Raw genomic sequence first — 25832 nt, 5'->3', positions numbered from 1 at the left:
TACATACAACATGCATACTACATATATACTACATGTAACATACATACTACATATATACTACATGCAACATGCATACTACATACGTGCTACATACTACATACATGCTACATACTACATACATGCTACATACATACTACATATATACTACATTCATACAGCATACATACTACATATATACTACATGCATGCAACATACATACTACATATATACTACATGCATGCAACATACATACAACATATATACTACATGCATGCAACATGCATACTACATATATACTACATGTAACATATATACTACATGCAACATGCATACTACATACATGCTACATACTACATGCATGCTACATACATGCTACATACTACATACATGCTACATACATACTACATATATACTACATGCATGCAACATACATACTACATATATACTACATGCATGCAACATACATACTACATATATACTACATGCATGCAACATACATACAACATATATACTACATGCATGCAACATGCATACTACATATATACTACATGTAACATACATACTACATATATACTACATGTAACATACATACTACATGCATGCTACATACTACATGCATGCTACATGCTACATACATGCTACATACATGCTACATACATGCTACATACATGCTACATACATACTACATACATAATACATATATACTACATGCATGCAACATACAACATATATACTACATGCATGCAACATGCATACTACATATATACTATATATACTACATGTAACATACATACTACATATATACTACATGCTACATACATGCAACATACACACTACATGCTACATACATGCAACATACATACTACATACATGCTACATACATACACACTACATGCTACATACATGCAACATACATACTACATACATGCTACATACATGCAACATACATACTACATACATACTACATACCACATGCATGCAACATGCATACTACATATATACTGCATATATACTACATGCATGCAACATACATATATACTACATACAATACTTACATATAGACATACAGTACATATAACATAGAGTACATACTCACCGTCACTTGTCACTTTGATCCCTGAAGCCATTGTCACCTGAGGGATAAATATCAAAATAAAAAAACACCAATATACTTACCCCGATCCGCAGAAGTCCACGAGGGTCCCACGTCCATCTTGCGTGGAGAACAGCAGCATCAGCTGATGCTACCGTTCTCTACCAGCTCCAGGAATACAATGACAGAAGGTAGGTATCCTTCCGCACTGTATTCCTCCACCACTTTAAAAAAAAAAAAGTCCCTAGTCTCACTTTATGCCATTGCTGCATGGGAATTCCCACGCAGCAATGGCATAAAGTGAGACTAGGGACTTTTTTTTTTTTTTAAAGTGGTGGAGGAATACAGTGCGGAAGGATACCTACCTTCCGTCATTGTATTCCTGGAGCTGGTAGAGAACGGTAGCATCAGCTGATGCTGCTGTTCTCCACGCAAGATGGACGTGGGACCCTCGTGGACTTCTGCGGATCGGGGTAAGTATATTGGTGTTTTTTTATTTTGATATTTATCCCTCAGGTGACAATGGCTTCGGGGATCAAAGTGACAAGTGACGGTAAGTATGTACTCTATGTTATATGTACTGTATGTCTATATGTATGTATTGTATGTAGTATATATGTATGTTGCATGCATGTAGTATATATGCAGTATATACAGTGGGGGAAAAAAAGTATTTAGTCAGTCAGCAATAGTGCAAGTTCCACCACTTAAAAAGATGAGAGGCGTCTGTAATTTACATCATAGGTAGACCTCAACTATGGGAGACAAACTGAGAAAAAAAAATCCAGAAAATCACATTGTCTGTTTTTTTTTCATTTTATTTGCATATTATGGTGGAAAATAAGTATTTGGTCAGAAACAAGCAATCAAGATTTCTGGCTCTCACAGACCTGTAACTTCTTCTTTAAGAGTCTCCTCTTTCCTCAACTCATTACCTGTAGTAATGGCACCTGTTTAAACTTGTTATCAGTATAAAAAGACACCTGTGCACACCCTCAAATAGTCTGACTCCAAACTCCACTATGGTGAAGACCAAAGAGCTGTCAAAGGACACCAGAAACAAAATTGTAGCCCTGCACCAGGCTGGGAAGACTGAATCTGCAATAGCCAACCAGCTTGGAGTGAAGAAATCAACTGTGGGAGCAATAATTAGAAAATGGAAGACATACAAGACCACTGATAATCTCCCTCGATCTGGTGCTCCACGCAAAATCCCACCCCGTGGGGTCAGAATGATCACAAGAACGGTGAGCAAAAATCCCAGAACCACGCGGGGGGACCTAGTGAATGAACTGCAGAGAGCTGGGACCAATGTAACAAGGCCTACCATAAGTAACACACTACGCCACCATGGACTCAGATCCTGCAGTGCCAGACGTGTCCCACTGCTTAAGCCTGTACATGTCTGGGCCCGTCTGAAGTTTGCTAGAGAGCATTTGGATGATCCAGAGGAGTTTTGGGAGAATGTCCTATGGTCTGATGAAATCAAACTGGAACTGTTTGGTAGAAACACAACTTGTCGTGTTTGGAGGAAAAAGAATACTGAGTTGCATCCATCAAACACCATACCTACTGTAAAGCATGGTGGTGGAAACATCATGCTTTGGGGCTGTTTCTCTGCAAAGGGGCCAGGACGACTGATCCGGGTACATGAAAGAATGAATGGGGCCATGTATCGTGAGATTTTGAGTGCAAACCTCCTTCCATCAGCAAGGGCATTGAAGATGAAACGTGGCTGGGTCCTTCAACATGACAATGATCCAAAGCACACCGCCAGGGCAACGAAGGAGTGGCTTCGTAAGAAGCATTTCAAGGTCCTGGAGTGGCCTAGCCAGTCTCCAGATCTCAACCCTATAGAAAACCTTTGGAGGGAGTTGAAAGTCCGTGTTGCCAAGCGAAAAGCCAAAAAAATCACTGCTCTAGAGGAGATCTGCATGGAGGAATGGGCCAACATACCAACAACAGTGTGTGGCAACCTTGTGAAGACTTATAGAAAACGTTTGACCTCTGTCATTGCCAACAAAGGATATATCACAAAGTATTGAGATGAAATTTTGTTTCTGACCAAATACTTATTTTCCACCATAATATGCAAATAAAATGAAAAAAAAACAGACAATGTGATTTTCTGGATTTTTTTTTTCTCAGTTTGTCTCCCATAGTTGAGGTCTACCTATGATGTAAATTACAGACGCCTCTCATCTTTTTAAGTGGTGGAACTTGCACTATTGCTGACTGACTAAATACTTTTTTCCCCACTGTATGTAGTATGCATGTTGCATGCATGTGGTATGTATGTAGTACACTCACTGGCCACTTTATTAGGTACACCATGCTAGTAACGGGTTGGACCCCCTTTTGCCTTCAGAACTGCCTCAATTCTTCGTGGCAGAGATTCAACAAGGTGCTGGAAGCATTCCTCAGAGATTTTGGACCATATTGACATGATGGCATCACACAGTTGGCGCAGATTTGTCGGCTGCACATCCCTGATGCGAATCTCCCGTTCCACCACATCCCAAAGATGCTCTATTGGCTTGAGATCTGGTGACTGAGGAGGCCATTTGAGTACAGTAAACTCATTGTCATGTTCATGAGATGATTCGAGCTTTATGACATGGCGCATTATCCTGCTGAAAGTAGCCATCAGATGTTGGGTACATTGTGGTCATAAAGGGATGGACATGGTCAGCAACAATACTCAGGTAGGCTGTGGCGTTGCAACGATGCTCAATTGGTACCAAGGGGCCCAAAGAGTGCCCAGAAAAAATTCCCCACACCATGACACCACCACCACCAGCCTGAACCGTTGATACAAGGCAGGATGGATCCATGCTTTCATGTTGTTTACGCCAAATTCTGACCCTACCATCCGAATGTCGCAGCAGAAATCGAGACTCATCAGACCAGGCAACGTTTTTCCAATCTTCTACTGTCCAATTTCGATGAGCTTGTGCAAATTGTAGCCTCAGTTTCCTGTTCTTAGCTGAGAGGAGTGGTACCCAGTGTGGTCTTCTGCTGCTGTAGCCCATCTGCCTCAAAGTTCGACGCACTGTGCGTTCAGAGATGCTCTTCTGCCTACCTTGGTTGTAACGGGTGGCAATTTGAGTCACTGTTGCCTTTCTATCAGCTCGAACCAGTCTGCCCATTCTCCTCTGACCTCTGGCATCAACATGGCATTTCCGGCCACAGAACTGCCGCTCACTGGATTTTTTTTCTTTTTCGGACCATTCTCTGTAAACCCTAGAGATGGTTGTGCGTGAAAATCCCAGTAGATCAGCAGTTTCTGAAATACTCAGACCAGCCCTTCTGGCACCAACAATCATGCCACGTTCAAAGGCACTCAAATCACCTTTCTTCCCCATACTGATGCTCGGTTTGAACTGCAGGAGATTGTCTTGACCATGTCTACATGCCTAAATGCACTGAGTTGCCGCCATGTGATTGGCTGATTAGAAATTAAGTCTTAACACACAGTTGGACAGGTGTACCTAATAAAGTGGCCAGTGAGTGTATGTATGTAGCATGTATGTAATATGTATGTTGCATGTATGTAGCATGTAGTGTGTATGTATGTAGCATGTATGTAGTATGTATGTAGCATGTAGTGTGTATGTTGCATGTATGTAGCATGTAGTATATATGTAGTATGTATGTTACATGTAGTATATATAGTATATATGTAGTATGCATGTTGCATGCATGTAGTATATATGTATTATGTATGTAGCATGTATGTAGTATGTAGCATGTATGTAGTATGTAGCATGCATGTAGTATGTAGCATGTATGTAGTATGCATGTTGCATGTAGTATATATGTAGTATGTATGTTACATGTAGTATATATGTAGTATGCATGTTGCATGCATGTAGTATATATGTAGTATGTATGTTGCATGCATGTAGTATATATGTAGTATGTATGTTGCATGCATGTAGTATGTATGTAGCATGTATGTAGTATGTAGCATGTATGTAGCATGCATGTAGTATGTAGCATGTATGTAGTATGCATGTTGCATGTAGTATATATGTAGTATGCATGTTGTATGTATGTAGCATGTATGTAGCATGTAATTTTTTTTTTTTTTACATTCAACACATTAGCCGGATGATGGGACTACTACTGTCCCATCATTGGCTAATGTGTCAATCACTGTCATGGTAGCAGGCATCGCCCGATGGGACTTGTAGTCCCATCGGACGATGCCTACACAGACCCCCGGAGCCTGCACATACCACCGGCAGGCCGGCACAGCCCCCCAGCAGGCCGGCACAGACCACCGGAGCCTGCACAGACCACCGGCAGGCCGGCACAGCCCCCCGGCAGGCCGGCACAGACCAACGGAGCCTGCACAGACCACCGGCAGGCCGGTACAGACCCCCGGACAGTCGGCACAGCCCCCCCAAAGGCCCGAACTGACGGCGCATCAAGATGCGCACAGACAGCGCATCATGATGACGTCATTTCGGCAGCCAATCAGAGCCACTTTTGTGGCTCATTGCATTTTGGACTTCCGATTCCGGTATCCGATACGAAAAAAGTATCGGTACTCGGTATCGGAATTCCGATACGGCAAATATCGGCCGATACCCGATACTTGCGGTATTGGAAAGCTCAACACTACGAGCGACGCGTGGAGCCGGGCGTGAGGACGCAGTATCGCCTGGTGTGACAGGTAAGTAGCGACCCCCGTCCCCAGCGATGTCGCTAGTGAGATCTGCCTATGTGGCAGCTCACTAGCGACCACTTAGCGATGTACCAGCGATCCTGACCGCGTCATATCGCTGGTCGGGATCGCTGGTACATCGCTAAGTGTGACAGTACCTTATGTCTTTAGAAGATGGGTGAACCTTGAAATTTGTATTGGAATGTGTGAATGCAGTAACAAAATTAAGTAAATGGAGTAAACAAAATTAAATTCTAAGCCTTCATGCATATGTCCAGGAGGTGTCTGTCACTCCCCCCCAAAAACACAATGTTATACACAATGTGCACAATTATTAGGCAATTTATATATTTTAGGATTAATTTTATTATTGAACAATTCCAGGGCGGTCCGTCAGGCCAAAAGATTAGTAATCCTGAAACCTGAATATTTAAGAAAGTAAAAGAGAGGTTTTTTCATTCTTGGTTGCCCAGTAATTTTGCACACTTAGATATTATGCTTTTAGTGTGCAGAATTATTATGCAACTAAATGAAAAACCATTTCCATCTCATGTTTCAATTGTCAGTTCCCCCAAATAATGTTAGTGACAATATAGCTAGCTTTCTCTTCAATAACAGTCAGACTTCATGGGTTGGAAGACTTATGTCAGTTTCTCATCAACCATAGCCCCCAAACACTGTTCAGAGAGGTGCCTGTTTTCATTCACAGTAAAGCTCTCATTTAAGAAGGACCCACAAGGGTTAGAACAGGTGAGGAAGGGGACGTATCATTATTCTTTCACCTTTAAGATCTTTACTGGAAGTCGAGCAGTGGAGACTTCAATCTTTTGATGGAGCATTGTCCTGCAGAAAATTCATGGTTTTCTTGAAAGATGCAGACTTTTTTTCTGTATCACTGCTTGAAGAAAGTGCATTCTAAAAATTTGCAGTAAGTATATCTTCAACCTAAAAAGCACCAACTAGCTCATCTTTAATAATACCAGCCTATAATAATACTCCATCTCCACCTTGCTGGCGTCTGACAAGTGGAGGTCTGTGCCCATTACTGATACAGCCATGGGTCCATCCATATGGTCCGTCAAGAGTCTTAAGATATTTCTTAGCCCCGTCTTTACATTTCCACTTCTGTGTCTTGCTCAGTGGTGGTCTGGTTTCAGCCCACCCTACCTGGGCCATGTCTCTGAGCACTAAACACCTTGTTCTCCTGGTCTCGCCTGGGAGGTTGCAGCTCTAGAATATGACAGCACTGGAAGATAATGGCTTCCTGGTCGCTTCACATTTGATTCTTCTCATATCTTTGGCAGTTATTATGCGCCTTTTTTTCCCCAACACATTTTTTATGACTCTGTTGACATTTTGCAGCAAAAGGTTTGATGGTTCTGTGAAAACGCCCCAATGCCTTAGCAATTTCAAGAGTGCTGCATCCCTCCGTAAGACTTGCAACAATTTGTGACTACTCAGAGTCAGATAAATCCCTTATTTGGTCCATTTTGTCTGAGGAAAACAAGCTGCCTAACAATTCTGCACACCTTGATGAAGTGTGTTGTATCGTTAGGCCTCGCCCTCCTCATTACACAAGTACTCATCACATGATCTGCTTCATCCATTCAGCATAAGGGCCCCGTCACACATAGCGACAACGATATGAACTTGTCAGGATCGCTGGTGTGTCACTACATGATCGCTGGTGAGCTGCCAAACAGGCAGCTTCACCAGCGATCAGCACCAGAGACAAGTGGGTAACAAGCAACACACGTCGCTTAGTTACCCGCAGTGTACGTTAAGATACCAGCGCGCTTTTGCAGGGAGCTGGTAACCAATGTAAACATCGGGTTTCTAAGCACCGCACGGCGCTTAGAAACCCGATGTTTACCTTGGTTACCAGCTCCAGCTCGCTGATCGCTGGTCTCCCGCCTGCCACACGTAGCGATGCGTGCTGGCCAGTGGGAGACCAACGACCAAAAAAAAGGCCAGACCATTCGAGCACGATTAGCGATACCCGGCGGGTGGGGCGGTCACACACAGCGATCTCGCTGGTGAGATCACTGTTGCGTCACAAAACTTGTGACTCAGCAGCAATCTTGCTAGTGAGATTGCTGTGTGGGACGGGGGCTAGAGGTTTATACAGCTTGAAGTTGGAAAATCTGCATAAAAATGTTGATATACCGTAGTCAAAATAGTCTCTTACCTAATAAAACACACAGTGTATGCTTATAAATATATAGTTATCATTGTTTCTGCTACAACTAAGGCCAAATATTGCTAGCATACAGTGTTTAAATATTACCTACATACTGTTACAAAACAAACTGCATTATTCAAAGATTTATACTAATATACCATTGTTAAGTGCACAATTACTATATGCATTACTATATGGAGCAGATTCAAGAGCTAAGCCTGCTCCATACAGGGTGGGCACTGACTGTGTTATACAGCGGGCTCCCGAGAGTAAAGGGCCCGTCACACTAAGCGATTTCGCTAGCAATATCGCTATAACGTCACTGGTTTTGTGACGTAGCAGCGATATTGCTAGCGATATCGCTATGTGTGATACTTACCTCCGACCGGCTCCCCCGCTGGCTATCGCTGATCGCGCGAGATCGTCCTGGACCGTTTCTCGTCCGCCGCTTCCTGCTGGCGCCGACGAGCGACGCGTGGACGTGGGCGGGAGGACGTCTTCATCGCCTCGTCTGACTGGTAAGTAGCGACCGCCGACCGCTGCTATGTCGCTGGTGAGATCTGCCTGTTTGACGGCTCACTAGCGACCACTTAGCGATGCACCAGCGATCCTGACCGGGTCATATCGTTGTCGGGATCGCTGGTGCATCGCTAAGTGTGACAGTACCTTAACTACTGAGATTGAAGCTGGCGCATGTTACAATAGTTTAAGGCTAGTTTCACACTAGCGTTTTTGAGCGCAGCGACGGCCTGCGCACGGCCGCCGCTAAGCCCCGCCCCCTGCTGCGCCTCCGCCGCTAGCTCCGCCCACCGGCGCATGACGCTGTATGCGCCCTGCGTCCCCTAGTTGGCTTCATAGGAGAACACAAATTATGCAATAGACAAGCAATAGACAAGCAATAGACAGAAAGCAATTAATAATTAAAAAAATGTAAAAAACATTACAAAATATTAAAAAAACAAGATACAGAAAAGGACAAATAAGAGTTTAATTTACTCCACTTTTATCCAGATGGCAAATATAAAAAAAATACATATTTGATATCACATAATTGATTGAATTAATAAAACTCACAAATGTTTAGCCCATACATAGAACCTGACATGGAAAAATTACAGAATTGATGGTTTTTGGCTATATTACCTTCATAATAATAGCTTGACCCCCTCCCCCCAAAAAGAAAGCCATCATTCAACTCAAAAATTAAAAAAATAATTATAGCTCTCAAAATATGAAGACTCAAGCCAAATATTTTTTTTTTGCAAGATTTTTTTTTTAGGCAGTAAAAGAAAAAAAAATATATACATTTGATATCACAATAACCATAGTGACTCTTAGAGCATAGTTACGAAGTCATTTGAATCATAAAGTGAATCTTGGAAAAACAAAACCCCAAAAAACAATGGTGAGATTGATTTGCGCTAAAGCACAAACCGAAAAATACGGTAATCAATAGAGACCTTTTTAACAATGCCCAAATAATACTTCCACACGATGACCACTACTTTAACACTTCATGATAACATTACCACTGAATATTGCTATCCTGCTACTGATCCAAACACTACACAAAGACCAATATTGCCAATAATACCAGTATTAGCACAGCAACACTGCATAGAGAATACATAATACCACCTTAACCATACCTGAATAAAATCCACTGTTCAAAGACCAAAATTACCCCGGTTCAGTGGCCATAGATTGATAAATTTGGATTCTTCACATTCATTCTGTGGATTACAGAGCAGAGTGTACAGAAATGCAAAACATACAGTAAAACCTATTGACTCCACCAAACATCTTTTTTTATTATAATCACTTTTTTTGTCTTTTCCATCTGTCCCAAATCACCACGAAGACTTCTTTCAGCCACTACTCTTGTGCAGAGTTTGCTGTTCTGACAAGTTTGGCCACTTATTTTTTTAAAACTCTTCGTAACTTTTTCCCCTACACACAAAAACTGTACATCTTGCTGTTACCACCAGTATGTTGCCTGTTGCTGACCGAATAACTCCCATTACTGTATCTTGTGTACGTATGGCAGTGAAGGGATCCTTCTGAGCCTACCCTGCTCATGCCCTTTTTAAATTTTGCCTAGAAGTTTTATTTGACTAGATTAATGGACCTAAATCAAATATGAATCTCAAGTAGTGTACCGCTTCTTCCCAGGTGCCAGTACCTGTCACGCTGATGACACACGGATGTCATCTGTGTATCAGTGTGCGGCACGCATTTTGTCCGTGTAGCTGATAAAAAATTGACATGTATGCAGGCACTGAATACAATGGGTATGCCTGTGTCAATATTTGCAGCCTAAAAAAATGACCTCATATGGTCACAAAAAGAGACATGTAAAGAAGGCCTAAGAATGGTCAGGTCACTTCTTTTAACAACTTGGCTTTTTGGAAACCTGAAGTGATTGATAGACATTCAAAAGCCTGAACATATGAAAAGCAAGTAGTTTTTACATAGCAATGCATATGTTCATTCTTTTGAGTGTTTTCCTCAGCAGAATTAGTCTGAAACAGACATTGTGTGCACATACCCCAAGACGAGCCTTTGAAAATTGGCTTTGGATGTGGGTCGCCCTCCCAGGGCTGTGGGGTACTCGGTACCGGGCCAGTCTCTCAGAGGGGAATGTCACAGCAGCGGTGACCCGTTCCAGTGTCACCGGGCGCCCATGTAAAAGGAATTAAGTGATGGAATAAAGTTTGAGTGAATGATTAGTGATGCCACCTGTGGTGTTCGGCAATGAAGATGTTAAGCCGACGCTGCGGACAGATCCCCTGGGATAGATGGTGTGGTGCAGCTATGATGTTGTGGCCCTCCACAGGTAGGGCAGTAATCCCAGGGCAGTGAGGATAGGGGTTGAGGAAGAGGGTGCAGTGCCTGGTGCAGGGATGAAGCAGTGCTGACGGGGTTGCAGGAAGAAGGCAAGGACACAACAGGGTGCAGTTTCTTTACCTTTACTTTGCTTGGCAAATGCAGTCCAGGGTCCAGATTACAGATGGCACAGGAGCTGGCTAGCCTGGAAGCAACTTAGGAATCTCTCTATGGAGATGGGTTGTGTAGTCTCCTTCCTAGCGCTTATTTTTAGGTACTTGCAGTACTGTGTTACACTGAAGTTCCACTTGCTTATTCTCTGTAGAACTCCCTCGTATGGCAGACAGCTGTAGCCTTCCTCTTCTGGCTCACATGTCGCTGTTGTGCCTCCGAGTCTTATGTGGGAATAGAGCATTTACAGCTTCCTATTCCTCCGGTTTCTGTTGCAGGACCATCAGTGTCCGTACAGCCTTGGAGACTGGGCTCCAGATCATGCGCTATAGCTGGGAATGAGCCTGAACTCTCTGCTCAATCTCCCAGCTCTTCTCCTCCACGTCCACACACGTTGCCCTCCTCACACAAACTCCCTCTCTTCCCTCCTGGCCCCCAGAGAGTAGCTCCTCCCCCAGGTTTGGTTCAGAGCTTCCTCTGCTGACCTGGAGTGGAAAACTGTGTTGTGGTTAACTGCCAGAAAGATTCTTTATTGCTTCCAAGCATGACATCACACTCCCTAGGAGAAAGGCAGTGCCATTGTGGCGACCATACTCCTGGGAGTGCCACATTCCCCCCAGTGCAATTCAGTACTCCCGGACTGAAGAGAAAACATGTAAACATATAAACAATTATAAATATAACAAGATTTCCAAAAGAGAAAAATTCAAAAACCAAAGCTCAAAAATAGTCCTGATGACAATTAGTCCAAGCGTCAATGTCCTTGGTCCAATTCCTGAGCAAGTTGGTAAACTTATTTACCAGTAGAGTTTTGACCACACATAGTCCTGTGGTCCATTGAAACAAAAGAAAATATCCAAAAAGTCCTACAGAGTCTCTGTAGGAACAAAACTTGATATTTACAGATTAACATTTACAAAACTTATCTATATGCGGAACCTTAGGGGTGGAATACCTTGGGTACTATGGACAGACCTACGTAGCACTGGTGTGGGTAAACTGGGTAGTAACCATCTGTGAACTCTTAGACTCACCATGGGCATGACAGATTCACCACTGGCAGGGCAAAGGTTCTCTGGCTCCACTGCTGGTGTAGCATCCGCTGCCTGAACTTCCTGATTTTCAGAGTTCTATTGAGTCTCTGCTACTTCAGTTGCAGTAGGCTGGGGAAAGATTAGGACAGGGACTATGACGGCTTGATCCATTCTTGTCCAGTTTGCAGGAAATTCTCCAAGTACTGCTGCTGACCTTTTCTTCTTCTTCTATGGGTTGAAGGTTGTTTTGTTCTTCCATCCTTTCCTTTAGCTGGTCAGGGCACAGTTTCAGATGATCTCTCGACACTGCTGATGAGGTTTCTCCTCCATCCTTACTGATAAGGCACATTTTGGTGTTGTCGAAGTTTGATGGTAAGACGGTGTAGGGTTCAGCTTCCCATTGGTCATCCAATTTATGCATCCTTCTTTTCCTCTTTAGGACTTGTTCTCCTGGCGACAAGGGAACTGCAGGTGCATGTTGATTGTAGTTCTTCTCCTGTTTTTGTCTCGCCTGAGCTAGACTCTGTTCTACACACTCTTGTACTCTACGGTACTGCTGCTGCCGCTCTGTATCCCAGTCAGCATCTGGTGATGTCACTTCAGGTGTCAGGACTCCCATATCCAAATCAATAGGCAGCTTGCCAGGCCTCGCTCTCATTAGGTAGGCTGGAGTGCAGTTGGTGGAATTCACAGGAATGTGATTGTAGAGGTTGACCAGATCTGGCAACTTCTCTGGCCACAGATTCCTCTCCTCCAAAGGCAAGGTCTTCAGTAGATCGATCACCACTTGATTCATCTTTTCACACATGCCATTGGTCTGTGGATGGTACAGTGTTGCCCTGATCTTCTTGCAACTGTGCAAGTTACAGAATTCGTGGAACACTTCCGCCTCAAAGGCTGGACCTTGATCTGTAAGCACTCGCTCGGGATATCCATGTGGTCGACAAAAGTGCTGTTGGAATGCTCTGGCTGGTGTCCTGGCTGTTTGATCTTTGACAGGCACGACTACCAGGAATCTCGAGTAGTGGTCAACGATGGTAAGAGCATAAATGTAGCCTGAACGGTTTGGGACCAGCTTCACAAGGTCCAGGGCAACCAACTCAAGTGGTTGTTTGGTTATTATTGGCTGCAAAGGAGCTCATTGGCTGTTACGGTCCTTCCTGCACAGGTTGCATTATCCACACTCCTGGCACCAATTTTCAATGGCTTTCCTCATACCAGCCCAGTAGAATCTCTCCCAGAGCAAGGTCTCCAACTTCTTCCATCCGAAGTGTCCAGCTCCATTGTGGTATGCTTCCAAGACCATTGATGCCTCCCTCTTTGGGACTACCACTTGCCAGACCAACTCATGAGTGCGGGCATTGATACTCCTCCGACACAGCTTTCCCTCATAGATGAACAGCCTGCCTCTTTCCTTCCACAACTGCTGGGTTTCTTCAGGAGCATCTGCGTTTCTGCCCAGTCATGATGAGGCAATGGATTTAGAGTTGCCTCTTTCACGATAGGTCGTCTGTTTCTCACTCCTTGGGCACGTTGGGCCGCAATTGGCCGGTGGAAGGCAGGTAACTCTATGTCTTCGAGTGCCTCAGGGTCTTCTCCTGCATCTGGCAGATTGGGCATTCTGGACAGCGCTTCAGCATTGGCATTCTTGTGCCCCGCTCGGTACTTGATGGTAAATTCATTGTTAGACAGCCGGGCCATCCATCGCTGCTCCAATGCACCTAGTTTTGCAGTTTCCAAGTGAGTCAATGGGTTGTTGTCCGTGAAGATGGTAAACTTGGCTGAAGCTAGGTAATGCTTGAATCGTTCAGTCACAGCCCAGACTATGGCGAGGAACTCCAGTTTGAAGGAACTGTAGGGTTCCTTTCAGTGGGACGAAGATTCCTGCTGGCGTAGGAGATCACTCTTTCTTTGCCATTCTGTACCTATGACAGTACTGCTCCCAGTCCCACGTTGCTGGCATCAGTATACAGAACAAATGGTTGGTCATAATCTGTGTATGCCAGAACTTCATGTCCTGTGAGAGCCATCTTCAGTCGAGTGAAGGACCTCTCCAGTTCCTCATTCCATTCAAATGTAGGACTCTTCTTTCTGGCTTTCTTGGGCTGGCCCACCAGAAGATTTTGCATAGGCGTGGCTATTTCAGTGAAGCCTTTGATGAACCTTCGGTAGTAGCCTACCAACCCGAGGAATTGACGTACCTCATGGAGGTTGCTGGGCTTCTGCCAGTCTCGGATGACAGTGACTTTGTATGGATCCTGTGCCACACCTTCTGCACTCACTACATGACCGAGGTATTGTACCTTGGGCTTCAGGAGGTGGCATTTGGAAGACTTCACTTTCAGGCCAAAGTTGGACAAGGCTTCAAACACCTCAGCCAGGTGCTTCAGATGGTCTTCATAAGTCTTGGAGAAAACAATGACATCATCAAGGTATAACAGAACTGTCTCAAAGTTCTTGTGTCCAAGACAGCACTCCATTAGTCGTTGAAATGTCCCAGGGGCGGTGCAGAGCCCGAACGGCATGTAGTTGAACTTTCAGAGACCCATTGGTGTGGTAAACGCTGTCTTCTCCTTGTCTGCCTCCTTCATTTCCCATAACATACTTTTGGCACATTGATATTGGGTTGGGGGTATAGGCCGGTACCTTTCTTTAATGGGTGGATGATCTCCAGTGGGGATATGGTGTTGAACCCCTTTTGCCTTCCCAAAGTCTAGAGGGTGTTTACTGAATACCCGCTCATACTCCTGAGTCACTCAGTAAACCCCACTCTTTTGGTATGAAGGGGTGGAGTCAGTTCGCACCTGCAGCTGCTGACACCACTCCTCCAGCTGCTTTACAGAGCCATTGTCCTCCACCTGGTCGGATGAGACCAAGGGCTCTGCTGCCTGTATTGCGTTGTTACTGACAGTAAGCAGCTTAGCAACTGTGGCATACCGAGGTATTGTGGCCTCCTCTTCCCCACAATTCAAGAGGCGTACAGGTACTCTCCCTTTGCGGACATCAACTACCCCTCTGGCTGTCAAGACAGTAGGCCGGCTATCAGAGTACACTGGCTCTACCAATGCTTGGTAATCTTTTTCCTCTGAGGCCTATGGCTGCCCGACACCAAATTATCATTTCACATCTGGGGGGTATCGCAATGGGGAAAGAATCACTCACTCTGACGCTGCCAATTTCTCCACCAGACAGTTCTACCTGCTGTCTTTGCATCAGGGCCTTGATCTCCTTCTGCAGGACTCGTTGTTCACTGGAACCAGCAGTCTCGGCTACCTGTTGCAACAAAACAATAACCTCGGCAAGACAATTTTCAATCACATTAGTACCTAAGGTCATCATTGGGTTACATTCTCGTCGATCAATGTCTACAACTATCAGACCTTGAGATTTTAACTCTACTCGCCCCACTTTAATAGTAATCTCTTTACATCCTACTTGTGGCAAAGACTGACCATTGCTGGTAACTACTGTGAGTTCATCACTTGGGCCTTGAGTAAGTTCAGAGTCAGCCCAATACCGCTTGTAAAGGATATATGGCATAGTTGTCACCTGAGAGCCAGTGTCCAGCAAAGCGTTCATGGGGATGCCGTCAATTACCACTGGGAGGACCGGTCGCCCTCCAACATACTTGGCTTGCCAGTTCCTTGGGCCTTGTGGTCCTACTCCTGGGGGTTGGCCCTCTGCCCCAGGGGTTGCTCGTTAAAATAACAGAACCTTGCAATGTGACCTGCCTTGTGGCAGTGACGACAGATGGGACGTCTGTCCAGGTCATAGCGATCGCTGTCTCTCCCTCGGCGTCGCGGGATCCTCTTCTTCCATAGCCATGGGACATCCTCTGGACTGGAGGCCAGCTGGATCTTCTCCTTTGATGACACCTGCAGGGACTGCATAGTTTTGGCAAGTGCAGCCATATTTTTGGTCAGCTCCTGGACCTGAAGACGCAGTTCGGCAGAAGGGTCTTTGTCCAGAGTCTGTGCATCAGCCTCCACCGGGCTGAGAGGGAAAGATGCTGCTTCTTGATGGTATGTGATCGCTGGGCGCCTAGGGGGCGCTGGATGGCTGACATTTGGTTCATGCAGCACCCGAATAGCCCTGTCTTTGAAGTCTTCAAAGTCTAGGTCAGGGTTTTGTAGGGCTATGATGCGCAGCTGTGCTCTGTGGGTACTGGATAAGAGGCCCGCAATAAATTGCTCCTTTAACAGTCTGTCTCCATCTTTCACACTGTCTGGATCAAGCGCCTCCTGCAGGTTAAGAGCATAGTCCGTATACTGTCCTGCACTATTTGCTTACACCCAAAGAATCTCATCTTTATTTCAACTGCAGTGCGGGTGTCAAAGGTGCTTCTTAGCTTAGCCAGGATCTTTTTAACAGTTTCTTTATCAGTGTCCTGCCAGGGTACTACTTCCCTTTGCGCTGCACCAGTTAGCTGCCCAATAAGGATGTTCACTTTCTGGCTTTCAGACAGAGGATACACCTCAAACAAACTGCACAGTCTCTCTTTAAATTCACTCAGGCGATGTGACACCCCTGAGTACTGCGGTAGCCAGGCCGCTCCCAGTATATATGGCATGGACAGTGGCATTATGGGGACTGCTGCGGTGGGCGCTGATTCTTGCGGTGCTCTGGAGGCAGCGCTGGCTGCTGGATGCAGCGGCGCTATGGGAGCCGCAGCTGCGCTGGGCCCTGCAGCTTGTGGCACTGTGGGGTTTGCAGTGGCGTCCGCCGCTGCGTCTGCTCTGGCTTCAGACATTCTCTTCCCCCCTAGTTAACGTTTGACCAGGGCTGTGGGGTACTCAGTACCGGGCCGGTCTCTCAGAGGGGAATGTCACAGCAGCGGTGACCCGGTCCATGGCCCTGGGCGCCCATGTAAAAGGAATTAAGTGATGGAATAAAGTTTGAGTGAATGATTCGTGATGCCACCTGTGGTGTTCGGCAATGAAGATGTTAAGCCGACGCTGCGGACAGATCCCCTGGGACAGATGGTGTGGTGCAGCTATGATGTTGTGGCCCTCCACAGGTAGGGCAGTAATCCCAGGGCAGTGAGGATAGGGGTTGAGGAAGAGGGTGCAGTGCCTGGCACAGGGATGAAGCAGTGCTGATGGGGTTGCAGGAAGAAGGCAAGGACACAACAGGGTGCAGTTTCTTTACCTTTACTTTGCTTGGCAAATGCAGTCCAGGGTCCAGATTACAGATGGCACAGGAGCTGGCTAGCCTGGAAGCAACTTAGGAATCTCTCTATGCAGATGGGTTGTGTAGTCTCCTTCCTAGCGCTTATTTTTAGGTACTTGCAGTACTGTGTTACACTGAAGTTCCACTTGCTTATTCTCTGTAGAACTCCCTCGTATGGCAGACAGCTGTAGCCTTCCTCTTCAGGCTCACACGTCGCTGTTGTGCCTCCGAGTCTTATGTGGGAATAGAGCATTTAAAGCTTCCTATTCCTCCGGTTTCTGTTGCAGGACCATCAGTGTCCGTACAGCCTTGGAGACCGGGCTCCAGATCATGTGCTATAGCTAGGAATGAGCCTGAACTCTCTGCTCAATCTCCCAGCTCTTCTCCTCCACATCCACACACGTTGCCCTCCTCACACGAACTCCCTCTCTTCCCTCCTGGCCCCCAGAGAGTAGCTCCTCCCCCAGGTTTGGTTCATAGCTCCCTCTGCTGACCTGGAATGAAAAACTGTGTTGTGTTTTGTGGTTAACTGCCAGAGAGATCCTTTATTGCTTCCAAGCATGACATCACACTCCCTAGGAGGAAGGCAATGCCTTTGTGGCGACCATACTCCTGGGGGCGCCACAGATGCATTAGATGTGAATCTTGTGATACACTATTTAATTGTTAAATCACTGGTTGTACTTTGGGGCTGTGTAAGCTATACAGCTTCTATGCATTATAATTGCTGAATGTGCCTGTATTCATGGATCTGCATGAGTGTGACTTTGTGTTGATCTTTGCATGTGACGAAGGTAACAGATGGGAGAGGGTAGGCAATAACAGAAGCATTAGGATTATTCGGAAATCTCATTCATGAAATCAACCTCTGGCCATTCATAACACAGAGAAAAAGCTTCTAGAAGCTTAACCCCTACACTGACACAAAACTCAATTAGACAGACTTCAGCTTTATCCTATCTTAGCAAATAAAGATTATATCTTTGCTGGCTGAGTAGTCAGTCACAGAATGTGTTATTGTAGGAAACATACAGAAATATCCAAGTCAAATGTCCAAGAAGAAAGAAGAAAAATTCGGCACCACTGCCGCCACCTTGATGTGCACTATAGTGCAGTACAAGCTCACACAACAGGGCTGCACGCCAGCTACCCACAGAACGGGTACTCAATCCAAAGAAAAGCATGCATGGCTACATTGTATGAAAAAGAACAAAAGGGATGGCACTCACCGTTCTGAAGAAGTGAATTTATTTTCAGATAAAAAGCATAGGCTCGGGAGAGATGTGTGAACTGTGGACAACGGCCATTTCACGCCAACTGCGCTTCAACGGGTCCTGGAGTCAGGTAACAGGAAGGTCGAACTAAATACACTCACAGGTTTGAACACACCTCCTAGTTACTGACACCTACTCCCACTTAATAGAGTGAACAAATATGTGACTATACATATAATACAATTAAAACACAATAACTAAATACCTGTGAGTGTATTTAGTTCGACCTTCCTGTTACCTGACTCCAAGACCCGTTGAAGCGCAGTTGTCATGAAACGGCCGTTGTCCACAGTTCACACATCTCTCCCGAGCCTATGATTTTTATCTGAAAATAAATTCACTTCGGAACGGTGAGTGCCATCCCTTTTGTTCTTTTTCATACAACGTAGGAAACATACAGTTTCTTTGTAGCCAGCGCTATATTTACTAGATGAAACCTAAGCGTAGCGAAAATAGGATTTCTCTCTATATTGGACATAAGACTGTATGTTATGTCAGCAACTTTAACATCTTTTATTTCAATTTCTTTTTCTGTTTCTTCTCATTCTACTGCCTTACTTACAAAGCAAGGAGATTCCCATTTCTGACAACAAGAAAAGGAAATCTGTCACCTATTTTTTGGGCTATGAGATGCCGCCACCGCCATCAGGGGTTTATCTACAGTCTTCTTTAATGCTGTAGATAAGCCCCCGATGTAACCTGAAAGATAAGAAAAATAAATTATATTTTACACACCCAGTGGCGGTCCGGGTCCGGTTCGGGTCCGGAGGGTGTCACGGTCCGGTCTGGCGCCTCCCATCTTGTAGCGATGACGTCCTCTTCTTTGCTTCCTGGCGCAGGAGCACTGCTCTGCCCTGTTGAGGGCAGAGCAGAGTACAGCAGTGCGCAGACACTGGACCTTTTCCGGCGCCTGCGCAGTGCAGTACTCTACTCTGCCCTCAACTGCACCAGGAAGCAAAGAAGAGGACGTCATCGCTACAAGATGGGAGGCGCCGGACCGCGACACCCTCTGGACCCGAACCGGACCCGGACCGCCCCTGGTGAGTATAATATAACTCGTTTTTCTTACCTTTCAGGTTACATCAGGGGCTTATCTACAGCATTACAGAATGCTGTAGATAAGCCCCTGATGGCGGTGGCCACATCTCATAGCCCAAAAAATAGGTGACAGATTCCCTTTAAAGCACAACTCCAGCATTATTTTTTACATTTCAGCACTGGAGTGGTATCACTATTCCATGTTCCCTACCCCAAGTATTATACTCACCAGCTGCCATTATGCTCTTCCTGGCACTGCTCCAGTCCCGATCCACCATCTTGTGACTGCAATTTCTGACTAACCCGAGGCCAGAGGTAACAGTCACAAGCTCTCAATATAAGTCTATGAGAGCTTCGTTCTGAGCTGGTTCTGGCTTTCATAGACTTATGGTACATTGAATTGAGACTTTCGGATCATCCAGGAAACACTGGAGCTATCCGTCAGGTCACAAACTACTGAAGATGACCAGAGAAGGGCTGAGAACAGATAAAGACAATGACTGGTAAGTATAATACCAGGGAGCTCGCATTAGTTACACCACTCTGGTGCTGCAATAAAAAAAAACCCACTGGAGTGGTGCTTTACGTATCATACATATATCAAAGTTAATGTAACAGTGCTTAAATAGCTATTATTTAATGCCATGTATCAGGCTTTTATAATTGAAGACATTTTATGAGGAGCCAGTTCTAGAAATCAAAACAGCTTACATTTCTTTGTCTATGATGCTAGGCTTAATTAGCAGAATCTAGTATACGTTTTTGGCCAGAGCTAGGATATTAGTAGTCTTGTTTGTAGCTATAGAGGTAATGTAGGGATGCAAAAGCATCTGAGTAGTTGTGAGAGGATAGTCCATGTACTCAAGTAAGTCCAGACGTATTTGCCATTACTTTTTATTTAAAATGAAACAACTTAGATGCAATTGAAATATAGACTGTAAGGTTTAATTAAAGGGCTTGAAAAAAAATGTCATATGAAACGTTTAGGAATAGCAACGATTTTTTTTTACAAAGCCTCCTCTCTTCAGAGGCTCAGAAGTAATTGGACAAATTAACTTTACTATAAATAAAATGTTAATTTTTAATACTTTGTCGAGAATACTTTAGAGGCAATGACTGCCTGAAGTTTGGAAGGCATGGACGTCACCAAACACGTTTTCTCCTTTGTGATGCTTTGCTTGGCCTTTCCTGCAGTTGTATTCATTTGCTGCTTGTTTGTGGGGTTTAGATCTGGTGATTGACTAGGCCATTGCAGAATATGCCTCTTCTTTGCCTTAATAAACTCCTGGGTTTTGCAGAATGTTTTGTGTTATTGTCCATCTGTACTGTGAAGTGCCGTCCAGTCAACCTTGCTGCGTTTGATTGAATCTGAGCAGAATGTATAGCCCTGTAGAATTCAGTATTCATCCAGCTGCTTCTGTCTTCAGTTACATCATCAATACACACTAGTGATCAAGTGCATTTGGAAACCATGCATGCCCATGTCATCACACTGGCTCCACCATGTTTTACAGAAGATGTGCTGTGCTTTAGATCATAAGCCGTTCCAAGCGTTCTGCATACTTTCTTCTTTCCATCATTCTGGTACAGGTTGATTTTTGTTTCATCTGTCCAAAGAAGGCTTTTCCACAACTGGGCTGGCTTCTTTAGATGTTTTTTGCCCTTTCAATTTTTAAGGCTGATTAATGGTTTGCACCTTGTGATGAACCCTCTGTATTTGCGCTCATGAAGTCTTCTGTTTATGGTAGACTTAGATCCCAAAACACCTACTTCCTGGAAAGAGTTCTTCACTTGGGTGGAAGTTGTGAAGGATATATTCTTTACCATAGAAAGGATTATGTGATTATCCACCACTGTTGTCTTCCATGGACATCCAGGCCTTTTTAAGTTCCCAAGCTGACCAGTGTGCTCTATGTTTTTGCAGAATGTACCAAACTGTTGATTTATCCAGTCCTAAAATTTTTGCTATCTCTCTGATGAATTTCTTATTTTTTTAAGCCTAATAATGGTCTGTTTCTCTTCCATTGAGAGCTCCTTTCACTGCATGCTGTTGGTTCACAGGAACAGCTTCCAAATGCAAATGCCACACCTTGGATCAGCCCCAGACCTTTCAACTGCTTAACTGATGATGTATTAAGAAGGGTATAGCCTATGCAGTGCATGAAAGAGCTTTTGAGACAACTGTCCAATTACATTTGGTCCATTTAAAAAGAGGCAACTACATATTAAAGAGCTGTAATTCCTGAATCCTTACTCCAATTAGGATCTGAATACTCTCAAATTAAAGCTGAATGTCTGCACTTTAAGCCCATGTTGATTATATAACTGTATCTTGATTATGTTTTGGTAAACAGCTAAAATGCCAAACTTATGTCACTGCCCAAATATTTCTGGACCTAACTGTAATTATTGTCAGATGAAAAACGACAGAAGGTTTCTCCTTATGCACTCATTTTAGTCATTACATACGTGTGGCAATCTGTGACCGTCCATGTACACACAAGCCTTTCAGATGAAATGGCACAGTGGTCCTTTGGCTTCAGCACTCTTCCCAGACACACAGTACACACAAAAAAAATGCCTGAAACTAAACAGACAATCAGAACTTAAATAGAGCTTGTCACCAGGTTTTTCCCATATAAAGTATAGCCAGCACCTGGAAGCCCTCTGTTACCGCATACTAGTATGCTGTATACATGTCCCCAATCCCTTCTGCTTAACACGAAAAATAGCTTCTATTATACTCACCTACAGCACGATCCCATTTGATGACACTGGTCTTGATCCAGATTCATGGTACATGGTCCCAGATATACATCCATACAAAGCAGTGTATTTCTATGTCCCTTTATTCTGGAGGGAAAACAAAAGTCATATTCTTTTCTTGCTATAAAATTACTAAAAAAAGGAAAACAATTAAAATAATTGCCACGTTTAAAGCATTTTAAAAAATAATAAGCATAACAAATCATAACAAATCAGCAAATAACAGGCATATTTGATGTCCCTATAATTGTAATGACCAGCACATCACAGCAGTCAGATTTATGGTGATCTGTAAATGTCAGAAAACAAATTGGCGTGATTGATTTGTTTCTCTATTAAACACATAAAAAATGTAATTAAAATGTAATGCTGAGTGTTTACACGTAGCATATTTGCTGTTTTTTATACTGCTGTGTATCTTTTATAGGTGATCCCACTTATTTGATGCAGTTTTGGTGCAGATGTGAATCAACATCATTAATGCTTTTTCGAATAGTACAGAAAAGCTTTGATCCTGCTCTTAAAAATGCAATAGCATTGTTTTTTTACATTCGTTTTTTCAAGTGCCATGTAGAATCTTATAGCGAAAAAAATCACCAAAACCGCATAGTACAACAGCTTTTATATGCACAGTGGACAGGAGTTACATCCATTTTGCTTGGACACGTAGGCCGTATTCAGATGTGTTTTTTCTACTGCTTTTTTTTTTTGCACCCAAATTGTGTTGTGCTTAACTGTCGAAGCAAAGTGGATGTGATTTCATTAAAGTTTCACCCACTGTGCGTCTAAGGCCAGTTTTACACGTCAGTGTCTCCAGTACGTGGGTGTGGTGACAGTTTTCTCACGTAGCGGAGACACTGACACACGTAGACTCATTCAAATAAATGGGTCTATGCAGATGTCGGCGTGTGTTCACGGACCGTGTGTCCGTGTGCAAAACACGGAGACATGCCCGTTTTAACACGGACACACGGCCCGCAACACGTGCTGCACACGTGCACATGGAGAACTGTTCACACAGTCCTCCGTGCTCACGGACGGCCTCCGGGAAGAAGCGGCTGCAGTAAGTGCTGTTCCCGGTGGCTGGTGCTGACCATGGCTGACATTCTGCCCCTCCTGCTTTGGCGGCAGGAGAGCAGAATGAATGAAAACCCGACGTGGGGTCCCCCTCATTTTCTGAACCAACCAGACAAAACTTACAGCTGGGGGCTGCATCACTCAGCTGTCAGCTTCAGCCTGGTTGGTTGTGAAGTATAGAGGGGTCCCCAACTGCCCAGAAAAGACGCATCTATTAGATGCGCCTAATCTTGAGCTGTGCCCGGTTCTTCCAACTTGCCCTGTAGCGGTGGCAAGTGGGGTAATAAATGGGTTAATGGCACCTTTCTATTATAAGGTGACATTAAACCTGGATTAGTAATGGAGAGGTGTCAATAAGACACCGATCCATTACTAATCCTACAGTATATAAAAGGGTAAATAAACACACTCGCATAATAAGAATAAATTATTTTAATGAAAGAATACAACACACACATTTTTATAATCTTTATTACACTGGTAATTCCTTAGTGAAGCCCTCGTTCTTCTGAAAAAGAGGTGAAAATAATAAACCAAATATATACATTACATGTCCGGCGCTCAGTCATGTCCCATGGCGTAAATCCATCTCGGGGGTTAATACATTTCCAGCCGGAGCGCTGCAAATACAGTCGCTGCCGACTGTAAATGACTGGGGAATGAATGGAGCAGAGCCAGACTCAGTGATCAGCGGTGACGTCACCGCTAGTTACTGAGCATGTGCCGACATCAGGATTCCCTCCCACCGCCGGAGCCCACATCTTTTTTGGGACATGTCAGCTGTTTTGAAGGGGAGTAAACTGATCGCTAAACGGCGTAGTGGCAAAAAATGTCGCCGCATCATTGCAATAAAATGCATTAATGGGGGTTCAAAAGATCTTATCTTCACCAAAATAGTATCATTATAAATATCAGCTCGGCATGCAAAAAATAAGCCCTCATCTAACCCGAGATCACAAAAAATGGAGGCGCTATGGGTATCGGAAAATGGCACTTTTTTTTAACAAAGTTTGGAATTTTTTTTCACCTCTTAGATAAAAAAACAACCTAGACATGTTTGATGTCTATGAACTCATAATGAGCTGAAGAATCATAATGGTAGGTCAGTTTTAGCATTTAGTGAACCTAGTAAAAAGCCAAACAAAAAACAAGTGTGGGATTGCACTTTTTTTGCAATTTCACCGCACTTGGAATTTTTTTCCCGTTTTCTAGTACCCGACATGGTAAAACCAATGGTATCGTTCAAGAGTACAACTCATCCGGCAAAAAACAAGCCCTCACATGGCCATATTTACAGAAAAATAAAAAAAGTTATGGTTCTGAGAAGGGGAGCAAAAAACGAAAATGCAAAATGGTCATGAAGGGATTAAAGGGTTGATATTGACTTTTTGGATTGCTACTTCCAATAGGTGGCGCTAGAGTTCTAGTCCGCCTTCTCTCTGAAGTGATAATTTGCATATTGAAAAATTACATACTGTACATTTTATTTCGGAATAGAGTTGGGATGATTACATTATTAAGCAGATAGAACATGTTGTATTCATTTATTTATGTGTGGCTGTACTTTTCCATTATCTTAATATACTTTTATATCTGGAAAGTCCTATAAGATAATAGGTACTTTTTAATGTATATCGTCCTAGTGCTGAATAATAGGGAATTCAGCTGCTTGCTTATCGCTTGCCCTCTGGGCTGGCATTGCTTGGGTGTTTACTGCAGCAGAGCAGGCTTAGTGAGAAGCCACGAATCCGGATTTTCCCCAGATGTTGACTGCAGCTTAAAGCACACTATTTTTTTTTTTATATACTAATCTGAACAAAATATAGAGACTGCAAAAATACACCTTGTAAAGTCAGAAACTAGGAATTCAAGGGTATTTGAATTTGGAAAGATATATTTTGTATTGGTAATGCATATTTTGTAATGTAATTCCTACATTAAAATCTTATATAGATGTTGATCTACCCTAAAGACCCAAACACACAGTCATGTAACAGATCCATATAAGCTCTTAGTTATACCAAAGAGAAAGACAGCCCCTATAGACATAAATGGCGCTCTGCTGTACCTCGCTGTGCCCTAGATTTTGGATTGCTCCATTGGATTTTGCATTGAGGTGGTATTGTACAGTACACGTGGCACACACAGCCTCAGAAAAAATGTGGCAAGAAATGGTAATCGAGATAAATGTCACAGACGCTAGATTGTACATTTTGCGCTATATTGAAAATATTTAAATCATTTCACGTGTTTGATGCATCTGTTGTTTTTCTGTTTCTTTTTTAGTAATTCCATCAAGCTGGTAAACCTTTGCTCCATTTTTATCAGTACATGGCTGACAGCTGCGGGTTTCATTCATTTAGTAAGTTTGCTTTTTAGTATTTCTTAAACCTTGGCTTAACCTTATATGACCTCGTAAACAGCTTTTTATCGTTAAAGAAGACCAGAAATGATCATCTAAAAACACTATAGCCTCGTTACCGCCCTAATTTGTACAAACTAGGTTGACAAAATACAACATCTTTTGTGCCCCTTACATGTTGACCCTCA

The 25832-nt window shown here is 43.9% G+C and overlaps 1 protein-coding gene across 22 annotated transcripts in view; it reads left to right on the top strand.

The window, feature by feature from the left end:
• KCNMA1 (potassium calcium-activated channel subfamily M alpha 1) overlaps positions 1–25832 on the top strand; it is an 867158-nt gene that overhangs the window by 529871 nt on the left and 311455 nt on the right. For all 22 annotated transcript variants that reach the window (XM_073571201.1, XM_073571213.1, XM_073571218.1 and 19 more), the window contains exon 7: positions 25569–25644. In XM_073571201.1, the coding sequence (XP_073427302.1) occupies positions 25569–25644 (76 nt within the window). The remainder of the gene's footprint in view (positions 1–25568; positions 25645–25832) is intronic.

This window comes from Dendrobates tinctorius, unplaced genomic scaffold (assembly GCF_039654945.1).
Source record: "Dendrobates tinctorius isolate UK_male_01 unplaced genomic scaffold, ASM3965494v1 ptg000028l, whole genome shotgun sequence".
Lineage (NCBI taxonomy): Eukaryota > Metazoa > Chordata > Amphibia > Anura > Dendrobatidae > Dendrobates > Dendrobates tinctorius.
Note: the sequence above shows the minus strand (reverse complement) of the source record. Positions and strands in the feature narration are given on the sequence as shown.